The 14,185-nt window shown below is 39.9% G+C and overlaps 1 protein-coding gene and 1 pseudogene across 2 annotated transcripts in view; one reads left to right on the top strand and one right to left on the bottom strand.

Moving 5' to 3' along the window:
- SDHC (succinate dehydrogenase complex subunit C) overlaps positions 1–14,185 on the bottom strand; it is a 49,141-nt gene that overhangs the window by 21,410 nt on the left and 13,546 nt on the right. The window contains exons 1-2 of one of the 2 annotated variants that reach the window (XM_075563994.1): positions 5,026–5,143; positions 2,101–2,162 (exon numbers count right to left, since the gene is read on the bottom strand). In XM_075563994.1, the coding sequence (XP_075420109.1) occupies positions 2,101–2,162; positions 5,026–5,030 (67 nt within the window). In that variant the 5' untranslated portion in view covers positions 5,031–5,143. Of the gene's footprint in view, positions 1–2,100; positions 2,163–5,025; positions 5,144–14,185 lie in introns of those variants that run through there. The other variant, XM_075563985.1, reaches the window with a different exon arrangement.
- Positions 9,213–10,872, top strand: LOC142429321 (mitochondrial glutathione transporter SLC25A39 pseudogene; annotated as a pseudogene).

The following is a 14,185-nucleotide window of genomic DNA, read 5'->3' as shown; positions in this document are numbered from 1 at the left end:
CCATTTGCTCTACTCTGTACAGATGAGCTGGCTACTAACAACGTGGTAAAAAGGCCTGCTATGGTGAGTTACACTTGGGCTGTGTTCCTCCACTAAAGTATCAAGCCAAAGAGACAGAAAAGTTCAGTCTTACAAAGAGAAAGCAATGGGTCATCAGCTTCTCAGGTCTTACGACTTTACATATATTTCACTAAGAGATTCTCTCTTATTTCCCAGGGTGAAACTGAAAATACTTCAGGCAGACATAACTATCTGCAAGAGTTTGTATATGCAGAAGGATTTCTATGCTGCTCAGTCATGAGTTCATTTTCATTTGCCAGCAAAGGGTCTACAAGTATCAACTTGATAAGTATGTGTTAATAACTCATTTGAGTATTTACTTTAGGAACCATTCCAGCACTCTAAGGCTAATCTATTCTTGCTCCCATGTTGAGTATCTCTCAGCTAAACTTACTCACTTTCATCAATACTAACTGCTAACAGGTCAATTCTGACTCACCGTGACCCTATAGAGCAGAGTAGAAAACTGCCCTTGTGAGTTTCTGAGACTATAAATCTTTAGAGGAGCAAAAAGCCTCATCTTTCTCCCATGGAGTGGCTGGTGGATTCAAACTGCTGTAACCTATTATGCTACCAAGGCTCCTTAGTACTTACATAATACAGAAATGTTCACTAAACTAATAATTACATAATATAGACTATCCATGATGGACTATCATACTAGGTAGGTAAGTATATAGTCAGTATTCAGAGAATCAAATGAGATGTCACCAGAACCTGAAAATATGGTTATAGTAGGTTCTTTGTTTTTTTTTAAATAGTTTTATTAGTACTTCATCCACATATCACACAATTCAAGAATTCAATCATATTAATTACACTTGTACAATTATCACCACATTCTAGAACATTTTCTTCATCCTTGTCCTCATTATTCATGAAATTATTTTTATAAAGAAATTATTTTTCAGATTGTGGCAAAAATATACATAAAACATTCTCCAATTCCACAACTTTTACATGTATAATTCAGTGCTATTTATTATACTCTTCATGTTGGCCCAACCATTATTGGTATTTGTTAACTTATTCCCCCACCATTAACATAAGGCTCCTGTTTTTTAGCCTCGGTAGCTATGGGTCAGAATTTACTCCATTGCAGTTCTAAGACTAAGCTATCTACACTGTGAAGCTATAGCTGAGAAGTTAAAAGCATGTGCTTGCAGAAAAGGAGTGATACACATTTTGTATTCAGCAAATATTTATTATCTACTGCATTCTAGGTACCACATTAGGTAATCAAAATACAGACAAATACAGTCTCGGCCCCCACGGAACTTACAATCTACTAGTGAAGAATGACAATGAACAAGTAAATTGTGAAAGGGAAAACTAATCTAGGGTTTTGTTCGTCTGTTTCCCCTAATCTAGTTTTTAACAAGGGACTGGAAGAACAATATGTAAGGCTAAAAGGGTGGTAAACTGTGCCATAAGTCTCCAGCACCTTTTAAGGGAAATTTTAAAAATCTTGCGTATATCCTGACTGTATAGCTGTGTATCAGATCTCAGGAAACCCGAAAAGCTGCGCTCCGAGTGACAAATCTTCCTGTCTGAAAGGAATACACAGATTATCTAAAACCTGCGTATTAATCAACTGCAGTTGTATTTCATGGTCTATAAATTACTAAACTGACATCCTGGTCTATAAACCAATATTTTGGGTGATTATGGTTAATGAGTTAATCCTTTGGGCCTGATCAATTCTAGATAGCAAAGAACGGGTGCTACAACTAAATTTCTGGAAGAATGATGATGGCTTACCCTAGACTATGATTAGCCAACAATCAGCCAGCCAGCCTTTTTCTATCTATGATATTCTAGTTTCTGATTTCTGTAATAGCAATAAATAGCAATAAGTAGAAGGAATGACTTAAAAATCTGTTAGGTACCTGAGCATGGGAAGAGCTCATCATTGTTAACAGGATGAACATTAAGCTTAAATAAACTCTACATCAAGTGGCTGAGCTGCAAAAGAGGTTATAAGACACACAAAAACAGCAAAGTTCCTCCCAAAAGTGTGTGTAGGATAGACATACATACCTGCGCTCAAGGCAATACCAGAGCCACGATGGCAAATGGACATCATCATGGGAAGAGACCAACTGCAAAGAAATACCACAAATAATTAAAAAGGCAACTTAAAAAGATGACACAGTAGAGAATGCATCCTAGCAAATAAAATATAACTGATTCTGAAACAGTCATGATTAAAAACAAAAACAGCTTTCACATCCCAGTTTTCACTTTCTAGGCTGACTTATTTAAGCAGCATCTCTCCCCTTCAACAGGCTGTGCTACTGAAAAAGCCGAGGAGGCCACATTTGTAACACAAATTCTTCTTTTCATACAGTATAAGGCAAAAAACCCAAACAAACAAAGACATGGATCAAACACACCAATTAACGTTTGGACAGGTAGAATGCACTTACTAGACTGCAACCACATGGGCTTTCCCAGTTGCAACACTGACGTAGAAGAAAACCTGAGAGCTTTATCTGTTACACATACCAAAATGCCCAAAGGTGGCACAGAATTTTTCCCTAATGAAATACTATCCCAAATTGTTAAATTCCATTTTGCTGAATTTATCATGCTTTAAAAAAATTTTAATTTAAATTTTACTATTTAAAAAATCATTTTATTGGGGGCTCTTACAACTCTTATAACAATCCATAAATTTATTGTGCCAACCACATTTGTACAATATCACACACTTCTTAATCCACAGGTAATACATTAGGCTGCTAAGTACAAGGTCAGCAGTTTGAAACCAGCTGGTTCCACGGGAGAAAGATGAGGCTTTCTACTCCTGTAAAGATTTATAGTCTCTGAAACCTACAGGGACAGTTCTACCCAACCCTATAGGATCACTATGAGTCCCAATCAACTTGATTTGGTTCTACAGTATTTTTAAAATACTTCCATCAATTCCCATTTGGAAACTGTTTTGAATCATTTTTCAAAGCCTGTTAATGCAAGGGCAACCACGCCTGTTATTCAGATGCTAGTTCTCATGCTCAAGAGGGAATCTGTTTATAAAAAAAGGACCAGACTTACTGGTCTGATAGAGAATTGTGGAACCTTTGGCATGCTAGTCTATAGACAGCTTCAAACCTATAACTAAACCCACTCCCAGAAATCACTTTTCAACCAAGAAATAGGCAGACCTATAAAATAACATCATTGAGGAATATGCTCCTCAGAATAATTAACCACACAACACAAAAGGCAGCATTTGCCCCAAATCAAAATTTAGATGGTTGAAAGAGGCAAGAAAGATGGGTGAATAGGAAAACAGAACCAGGGAAGAAATGGGAAAGGGCTGTTATATGGTGGGGATTCCAACAAATGTCATGAAAGTTAATATGCATAAATTGTTGAAAGGAAAACAATTTGCTCTGTAAACTTTCACCCAAACCACAGAAAAATAGAAAAGAAAAAAAAGTAGAGGGTAGTGTCTGTTGGTGAAACGAAAAGGAAAAAAAAAAACAGGAGTCTTTGGAGCAAGTTAACATTTGTCTTGGAATGTCAGCTTAGGCAGAGTATGCTCCGCATAGTCAGATCACATACTCAGAACTCCACAGGGGAGAAATCCAAAGTTGAAATAATCTCAAAAAGAAACTAACTACACAATGATGATGTTCACAGTGAGTAAGAGAGGAGTGATGTCTACAGAGCTGAAATAAAACGAAAGGCTAGACCCATTTGGTACACTCAGATTTAACATGATCAATATGAAAGTAAAAAAGAACAGCTACACAAGCCAAGGAAGAACAGAGAATGGCAGATATTAATAAGAATAATCAGGAGCCTAAAACCCAGAATGAGCAAAACATGCAAAATTAACAAGGGCAACAGAGGCTTTTACAATAGCTCAATTACTTTATTTGTTAAAGAGAACACTTATTGGACTGAAAAAAAAACAAAACACCACAAAATAAACCCAAGTCAATTTCAACTCATACTGACCCTACATCCTTTAGGCCAGAGAATTTCTCCCTGGGTTTTTGAGAGTGTAAATCTTTATGAGAACAGGCAGCCTATCTCTCTCCCTGGAGTGGTTGGTCTAACTGTTGACTTTTAAAACAAAACAAAACAAAAGGCAGTTTAATTGGCATTTCATCCACATCATACAATTCAATAATCCAATCATAATCATATTGTCACCATAATTAATTCTAGAACATTTTCTTCTTCTAGCACTCGTTATTCATGTCGTTTTTTATAATTGTGGCAAAAATATACACAACAAAACATTCTCCAAATCCATAACTTCTACATGGATAATTAAGTGCCACTATTGGTATCCTTTTCCAAAGTATTCTGCCACCAATAACATCAACTCAGTGCCCCTAAGCAAAAACTCTTCTTCCTTCACCCATGGTAACCATCAGTCAAGTTTGTTTGTTTTTTAGTTTTCTTGATATGATATTCCTATCACACACTTTCATAATTAAATTGCTTTTAAAAGTTGTATATACATCTTCACAATAAGTTCTAATGCTCCTCCCCCTCCTGCATTCATTTTTTGCTCCCCAAGTCCCCTACCGTCACCACCCCACACCTCACAGTACATTCCAATAAACCATTACATCAGTTATTGTCTCCATGCATTCAATGCTGTGCTTCACAAACTGGGAAACCCAATAGAAACAATAACAAACTAAAGCTGTTGGGGTCCCTGACCTGTGGCTAAAAGGGGATCTGCCAGAGGCTTAATCTGACTAGATAGTCTACAGATGGATTTTGGGTTCCCATTGTCCTCTATAGCCTTCTACAAATTGGGTGTTCACAATTTAAGCTCTGATACTTTCCCTTCATCCTATTTCGAGTGTATCATCATCTTTGGCTCACACAAACTGGTGTGCTACCCCGATGTGGATTTAGTTGATGCTGCACTTACACGCCTATACAACCCAGACACTATTGCAATAGTGATAGCTGGGAACCATCTGCTTTCCTTACCACATTTTGCTGTAGCACCCTTATGTTCAGCAATCTCTTCATGGAGGAACTGAACTGCCAGACTTTGGGGTTAGCAGCCCAACAGGAATCTGCTACACCATCAGGGCTCTTTCCAAATGACAAAAGGCAGAACAGACATTGACTTGAGAGAATTGTATCCTTACAAAGGTAGAAACTTATAATTCCCAAATGTATTCAGGACTTCTGGTTCAGACAAATTAAATCCCATGACTCAGAGTTTGTAGATGAAGTCTATTTCTGAGTGGTGTGAGGAACTGCTGAAATCAAATGTTATCTTACTTTTAAAAAATGGACAAAATGTGAAAAAAACTGAAAGAATGTACCCTAGGGTTAGCATAGCATAGTATGAGTTAGTGCACCCAGTGGTGTTGCCTGGGAAGCTTCTCTCTGGTCACATTGAATTTTTTCATAAAAGCAGTTTTGCATGAAATACGGCTTTTTAAATTTTTAAAATTTTTATTAGGGGCTCCTACAACTCTTATCACAATCCATCCATACATCAACCCTGTCAAGCACATTTGTACATATGTTGCCATCATCATTCTCAAAACACCTGCTTTCTACTTGAGCCCTTGGTATCAGAACCAAGTTTTTTTGAGGCTCCATTTAAGAAAACAGCATGGGCTGTGAAATTTTGTTTCCTGTTGGGGGGAAAATGCCACAGAAACTTGTGCTGTTGAACACAGCCTTCAAGGACAGTGCTATAAGAAAAAACTGAAGTGTATGTATAAATTGTTTTTTCCTTTCACAAAAGGTCATGTAGATTGATGACAAACCTTATTCTGGATGTTAGTCAACCTACCCTATGGTTGAAAATGTCAACCTGTAATGCATTTGAGTTTGTTCCACCAAGTCAGACTGTTGAATCAAGCTTTCTATTTAGAGGTTCTGAAAAGATTGTGTAACAGTGTGTGACAAAAAAGGCCTGATTTGTGACAGACAGGAGACTAGTTTTGCCACCATGACAACGGACCTTCTCACAAAGCCATCTCAGTGCACCAGTTTTTGGCAAAAAAACTTGCCCCACACACCTTACTTACCTGACCTTACTGTGTAACTTCTTTTTGTTTCCTCGAATGAAGAGGAACATGAAAGGACAGCAACTGGCTGATGTGGAAGCAGTGAAGAACAAAATGAGGGAGGTGCTATCCCAAACAGATGAGTTTGAAAAATGTTTCCAAGAACAGAATCCCAGATTTGACAAATAAATGTATTAAGTGTAATTTATGGAGAGTACTTTGAAGGTGATAAGGTTGTTTTGTAAAAAAAAAAATTTTTTTAAACATAGCTTTCAAAAATCTGAGGGGGGGGGCTGGGAAGGAGCTGATACTAAGAACTCAAGTAGAAACAAAATGTTTTGAGTATGATGATGCTAACAAATGTACAAATGTGCTTGATACAATGGATTGTGATGAGTTGTATGAGCCCCCAATAAAATGATGTTTTTTTTAAAAGTCTGGTGGTTTTTTTTGGGTGGGGTAGGTGGGTACCCATCATACGTGAAGGGATATCTCAGAACGACAGCTGTGTAGCAGGCCTAGAGAATGGCCAGTTCAGAGTAAACCAGGAGAGAGGGCTCCAGAAGGTATGACTGCAAGGGGGCTAAAATCCAACTGACAGAAATTTTGAAGTTCAGGGAAAACAAATGAAGAATTCAGAGATGAGTAAAACATTGGACAAGGAAATGTAACCATAACTTAATGAATGGTTCAGCTACAGGCTGTATCTAGTCATCATAATGGAAATGCAGAACACCAACTAAACCAAAATTACCACACAATTATATCGGGATGATTAAGGGAAATATGCATGTGCTTTATTTTCTTTTGTTTATAGGGGTAATGAGTATATAAGAGGCTAACTCATTATTTTCATTGTAGAAACCTAGTATTGTTTTTGTTAGTTGCCACTGAATCGACTCTGACTCTTGGTGTCTGAACATGTGCACAGAACTGGTCACAGGGTTTTCAGGGTTATAAGCTTTTGGAAGCAGATTGCCAGGCCCGTCTTCAGAGGTGCCTCTAGAATGGATTGGAAATGTCAACCTTTCAGAACTAGTAGTTGAATGCTTAATCATTTGTACCACTCAGGATTTCACAAAGTTACCAAATAATGTGGAATCATAAATAAACACAGAATAAGCAGGCAATTTACTAACATGAAAGCATGCATGTGCAAAAGCAACATCTAATGCAGTTTAAAATGATTACTTCCAGAAATAAAAAACAACTATCTTTTTAATGAAATCTACCCAAATACTCATGTATAAGCCGAGTTTTTCAGCACATTTTTAATGCAGTTTTTGTGGTAAAATTAGGTGCCTTGCCTGATATTCGGGTTGGCTTATACTTGAGTATATATGGTAGTTCTTTAACGTACATACACATATTACTATGAAAGAAAAAACTTGCTTATATTTTTAAAAGACAACTTTTCTCATCTCATCTAAACATATGGATATGATGGCCCTCAGAAAACAAATGGCATTATGCTGTATTATAAAAAAAATGTATTCTTTAAAACAAGAAAGATATACTTCCATTCTGTGCTGCTTAAGCTATACCTACAAATACTGTATTCTGTACTTTGGGAACCTTTAATAAGCTGGAATATATCGAGCCAAGAAACAAATCTGGAAAAACTGAAATTATGGTATCTAAAGGACGTATTTTATATGGCAAAGATATAACTAGAACCATTGGGTAGAAGACATAAATTGCAGTGAATTCAATAAAAATGATGACTTTTCTGAGGACAAAAAAAGGCCTAAATTGAAAAATAGTACTGTGTTCCCTGTCATCGGAGGTGTTCACAGATGTCAAAAGACATAAAGAAGCAATGGTAAAGAAGTAGCAACACCCAAAAGAACAAGGCAGAGCGGTGGGTTTCCTGGACAAAACAAGGAAGTACAATGCATTCCAGCAAGAGGCTTGCTTGGTGGTGGATTCCAGGAGCTCCTGGGTACCTAACCGGAGGAGCTAGGTTTACTGACCCACTCAGCTAGAGCTGAGCACCTTTAGGCTGAGGCTTACTGACAGAGTGTAGCTTTATCAGCAGTGCTGAAAGAGCGCTGTAACACTTGCCCACTTATGGTAGAGGGCAAGGAACTACACAGCTGAAGGCCAAGGACCAGAGAGAGAGGTCTTCAGGCATGGCTGAAAAGAGGTTGCCCTGACTAAAGAACTGTATCTTGAGTATTTGTGATCCTGAACTGCAATCTGTTAACTTCTCTAAACTTCCCTAATAATTTTGAGTACTATCTTTGAGTACTGTGTGGTCTTAGCAAGAAATTATCGAACCCAACAGAGAATGCTATAGGAAGGATGATTGGTGTCAGTCAGAATTTGTTAAAAGGTTGAAGGGTAGAGGCATATCTGACCCTTACCTCATAGGGATCAGACCCGGGTTGATACTCTTGGTTTTGTTTCTCCTCCCCCTTTGTGAAATTTGAGGAGGGAAGCACCATTTTTACAGGAGAGTTCATGTGGTGCATTAGACCTTTGGACTAATTGTTTCCTTGAGTCTTTGATTTTGCTTCAGATGGGGACAGACCAACAGAAGCACTTTAGTCCTACTTCCCTGTGGAAGGACTCTTGTTATATTTTCTGTATTTTGTTATGATAATCTAATCCTTGTATAAGATTTTGCTTCGACAATTTAACTCAAAATTTATTAAGATTTGGAAGAGTACACCATAAAGTGCTAACTCAAACATTTATTGTTCAGGCCTCCTTCAAAACACTCTAAAAGTTAGAAATAAAGAACATGACGAGCTATCTCGGACATCTTTCCCTGGTCGGTCCTACATTATACGTTGTTTTTTGACTCCACAAGTATATCCAGAGTTCCACTCCTGGAAGAGCAAACAGGACTGTGAAAGACTCCCCTCATCAGTCTCCTATTATGTCTATATGACCCGTGGGAAAAAACTCATGGCTTTATATTTAGATTTAGAACAATTTAGGAATTGTTCATCATCATCATATTACCCACAGCTCTATCTCTCTTTAAAAAAAAAAGGCTCACCATAAAGTCACAAGAATTGAGATGACTTATTAGTCTCCTTCTGTTTTAGTAAAATGTCCAGTATCTGCAGTCAGAATTATTCCTGGAATCTGGGTTGGAAAAATCTGAAGGGTTGTGGTATTTGTGGAGGTGGTGAAAAAATGGGTAGCCGATCTGGCAGCAGCCCAGAGAAGAGGGTAGCAGAACTCAAGATACTTTGCTGGGTTAGCTAAAATGAAGCACAACTACAGGATTTTCTTACAAGGCACCAACAATAAATGGTATTAATGCTAATTCTGAGGATGACAGGTATATAGACAAATATATGAATGTGTGTTTTTGCATACATACACTAAACAGCGAGTCAATCTTGACTCACGGAAACCCTGTAGAATAGAACAGCTTGCTTCTTAAGAGTTTCCGAAGTTGTAAATCTTTACGGAACAAGATAGCCTCCCTCATATCTTTCTTCCTTGGAGCAGCTAGTGGGTTTGAACTGCTGACATCCCATTAGCAACCGAACACATTAATCCACTAAAAGCTACCAGGCTCCTTACTGAATACATATAATATTTTATGTATTAAGATGGTGGAGAAGTAAGCAGAGGCCTCTGAGCGGGGCGGACGCCTGCGGACCGTGCACCGGCAGCGGAGCCCCTATGGGCCCGCCCGGTTCCAGGTGCCGCGCCGCGCCGCGCGAGCACCGGCCTAGAGTCAGGATTGAGACCGCAAGATAGCTGACCAGGACCCGTGGGGCATTAGCCCCCTCCAACAAATGGTGGCCTCGGGCGCTGGAGCAGTGGTCACCTCTCTCTTCATGAAGCCCCTGGACGTGGTGAAGGTGCGTCTGCAGTCCCAGTGCCCCTCGGTGGCCACCGAACTGAAGTTGCTCTCTATACTCTGGAGCGTCTCCTACACCAAATGGAAGTGCCTCCTGTTCTGCAACGGTGTCCTGGAGCCCCTCTACCTGTGCCCACACAGCGCGTGCTGCGCCACCTGGTTTCATGACCCCACCCGGTTCACCGGCACCACGGATGCCTTTGTGAAGATTGTGCGGCACGAGGGCGCCAGGACCCTGTGGAGTGGACTCCCAGCCACCCTGGTGATGACTGTGCCTGCCACTGCCATCTATTTCACCTCTTATGACCAACTCAAGACCTTCCTGTGCGACCGAGCCTTGACCTCTGACCTCTATGCCCCCATGGTGGCTGGCACTCTGGCCTACTTGGGCACTGTGACTGTGGTCAGCCCCTTGGAGCTGGTGAGGACAAAGTTATAGGCTCAGCATGTGTCCTATCGGGAGCTGGGCGCCTCTGTGCAGGCTGCAGTGGCTAGGGGAAGCTGGCCTCCCTGTGGCTGGGCTGGGGGCCCACTGCCCTGCGGGATGTGCCCTTCTCAGCCCTGTATTGGTTCAACTACAGCTGGTGAAGAGGTGGCTGAGTGGGCCCAGGCCAAAGGACCAGACATCCGTGGGCATCAGCCATCCTGACTCTGCCCTTCGATGTGGTGAAGACTCAGCGCAGGCTCTGAGAGTGAGGCCACCATGGGTTGACTCCACCTGGGTGCTGCTGCGGAGGATCCAGACCAAGTCGGGCACCAAAGGGCTCTTTGCAGGCTTCCTGCCCCGGATCATCAAGGCCGCCCCTTCCTGTGCCATTATGATCAGCACTTACGAGTTCGGCAAAAGCTTCTTCCAGAAGCTCAATCAGCAGCGGCTGCCAGGCCCTTGAAAGGGGCTCAGGGACTCCCATCTCCTCGGGTGGGCTGTGGGCTGAAGGAGACTGAGCCAAGTGCCTTTTCCTAAGCACCGAGGGGCAGGCCCTGTGGCTTCCCCCCACCGGACCATCCTCAGGCCCTCCTCAGACCGGGCCTTCTTCCTGCTGAACCCCACACCCCAGACTCAAGGATCCTCACTTTCTTACCCCCCCAAGTTCAAGACCAAATTTGCTACCTTCTCCCCACCTCCCTGCCCCTGTATGTTTGCTGTAACTGGGCCTGCCTCAGTCTCCCCTACCTCTACTAATTCCTTACATCTGAAGATGATTAAAAAAAAAAAAGATGGTGGAATTTTTCCATGAACTTCTGAAACCCCTTCATATGTATGAAATACATATATCTACTAGTTATAGGATATAAAGAGTTAAATCAAAAAGTATTGCTAAGGTTATAATTCATACATCACTCACTCTCACTATCATCATGTCAATTCTGACTCACAGTGACCCTGTAAGGCCGGACACAACTGCCCATGAGGTTCACATATACAGATTTATTTCAAACAAAACATGTTTAAACATGTCACTGAAAACCATGTCTGACTGCAGATTAATTCTCCAATACACATGCCTCAATTTCTTTAGGGTGCCTTCCAAGAAAGGTCCAATCAAATCAGTGGCTTTTCCGAGATCTTCTGGGCCAGTCAAATTCAAAGCAGACAGATGAGCTCAGAAAATTGTGCCAACTGTTTTTATGAATTACAAAGGAGTAATTTGGTAAGATTTTCTCAAAGACACAGGATGAAAACAAACACTTATGAAGAAGTTTTTAAGAAAAAATTGAAAGCTGATTTGGTGAGAAAAAGGGTAGGATAGTTATACCGACTTTTTTTCCATCACAAAAATGCATCTGCTTAATTTTTTTGAAAGCAGTTCTATTCTGTCCTCCAGGGTCACTGTGAGTCGACATTAACTCAACAGCAGTGAGATTTCTGAGTCAGCAAGGGCTAGGAGAATTTCATTGGGAAACCTTACCCCTTTCATCTTACAGGCCCCTAATCTTGTCCTTTAGACTTTGGTTTCCCAAACTCAAACATTTAAATGGAGTACTTCAAGAATAGCAAAATGATGTTTTGATATTATGTAAATCAAAGAGTGCAGAAATCTTCAGAAAAAGGTTAAAGATAGGGAAACAACACCTTTAGAAATATGAAATAGAGAATGTGTCAAGATATAGTAACTCTACATTTTGAAATTTTTGTAATAAAGTTTCTATGAGTTTACAGCAGTACATTTTTCCTAACTATATTATGTCAAAGATCAAAAGCAATGACTTTCTAGTAGCAACAAGTACACCTAGTAGGTGGATCTTGATTTCTAAATAATATTTTGCATTAAAAGGAACCATTAAAAGGGCTGGGCAAGGAAAACAGACTAGAGCCTAGACCTTGAACTAGAAATTAGGGAAGTAATCAAAGACTGATGGGGACATGTCAAAAGGGCACAGGCGCCATCTTTAAAGTACTCCCACTAGACAAGAGGGATACTTAGTGTCAGAATAACAGTGTAATCGTTTGAGAAAATAAGAACCCTTGAGTCTATATTGATAAATAAAAGATTAAAAAAAGGAAAGCACCACCTTACAGTAACAAATCCAGAAGCTAAGATAGAATTAGAAAATCATAATTGACAACCATCATAGTAATAATTAATTCAGACAAGAACCACCAACAGATGCTGGTGGGTGGAAGTCTGATGAGAAATAAGATATTTATAATCTCAAAGTGTCTCCCCACAAAATACCTATTAATAAACACAATATCCCTTTTAATCAACTTTACAGTTGAGAAGACTGGCAGACACATCCTAACCAAGTTATGAAAGTGACGACTACCAGTGGAGGGATAAATCATCGTGACGCGCCTCCGAAAACACTAAAGGAAAAGAGCACAGCGTCACTGCAGGGCGGTCAGTGCACAAGACACACATACAATATCGGGAACATTCAAGGAGAGGAACACTCTAAAAATGCCAGGGTTATAAAAGTTAGGGAAGGACTAAAACAGTTCCACAATTCTATACTGAAGGAGATAGAAGCTATGACAACTAAATGTAACACACAATCCTGGGTTGGATCTGGAACCTCCAGAGAACAAATGGCATAATGGAATGGCATCTGAAAATTAGGTGGGATTATTGTGATGGTTGTAATTGTGGAGCACAACTATACTTATGAAACACAGGTTCAAGGAGCCCTGATGGTGCTGTTAGGTAAGCCCTTGACTGATAACCGCAAGGTCAGCAGTTCAAGCACACCAGCAAATCTGTAAGAGAAAGATGAACCGATCTATGATCTACTACCTGCTCAAGATTTATAGCTTCGGAAATCCTATATAGGGTCCCTATGAGTCAGACTAAACTCCATGACAGAGATGGATTCTAGTGGGCAGAATATTGGCCCCCTGCAAAAACAACAATGATGTCTATGTTTTAATGACTTGATTCTAGAAATAGTATATAGCCTTAGGTGGTCAAGAAGAATTAAGGTTACAAACGAAATTAACAGTCAACCTAAGATCTGAATGTGTGTGTGGGGGGGGGTGTCATGAAAAATTTGGCAACATTAAAAAATTTCTGAACACACACGAACAAAAATTAATTCAAAATCAGATGTGTAAGGAATCCGAGGTGTTTCTGGCAGCACTTGTCCATTTCTCTGTGAAAAGGGGTCAAGAATGAAAAAGTTTAAGAAGTCCTGCTATAGCTTCCAAAAATGAGCACAGTCCTGGTATCATCTTGATTTTAGCCTAGTGAAGTCTACCTCAGACGTCTACGGGAAATTAATACAGGAGTAATAGGAGTCACTTCTGCACTATATTTAAAAAAAATTTAACACCTATCTACCCGCTAGCCCAGGAGTCAGGAAACTACCACTGGCTAGCCATATGTGGCTCTTTTGGTATATACATGTAGCTCTGAAGTAAAATTGAAAAAATTTTAAAGCTATTATCCAGAAAATGATTTCGTTTATCAAAATATATTTGTCTCTCGAATAATTTTTAAATTGTTGCGAGAGGCAGCTTCTGCCTCAAGTCTCTAGACCCTACCTCTTATTTCTCCTTTACTGCCTACCCCTGGTAACCATTAAATTCTGTTCCTTTTGGTATGGAAACCTTTTTCTTGATTTCTTTCTTTTTTCCTTAATAGTGGTCTCATAAATTTGAGCTCTTGTGATTAACTGCCTTCATTCAGCATAATGTCAAGACCCATCCATGTCTGCGGTGTTTCAGAGTGGCATCATTACTCATTAATAATGAATGTATTTATGTATGCCATTATGTTTATGTATCAAAGTGTACTTTTCTCCCATCTATGGGCATTTAGGTTATTTCCATCTCATTGCTACTGGTTCGGCAGGG

Source organism: Tenrec ecaudatus, chromosome 1, assembly GCF_050624435.1.
Source record: "Tenrec ecaudatus isolate mTenEca1 chromosome 1, mTenEca1.hap1, whole genome shotgun sequence".
Classification (NCBI taxonomy): Eukaryota; Metazoa; Chordata; class Mammalia; order Afrosoricida; family Tenrecidae; genus Tenrec; species Tenrec ecaudatus.
Note: the sequence above shows the minus strand (reverse complement) of the source record. Positions and strands in the feature narration are given on the sequence as shown.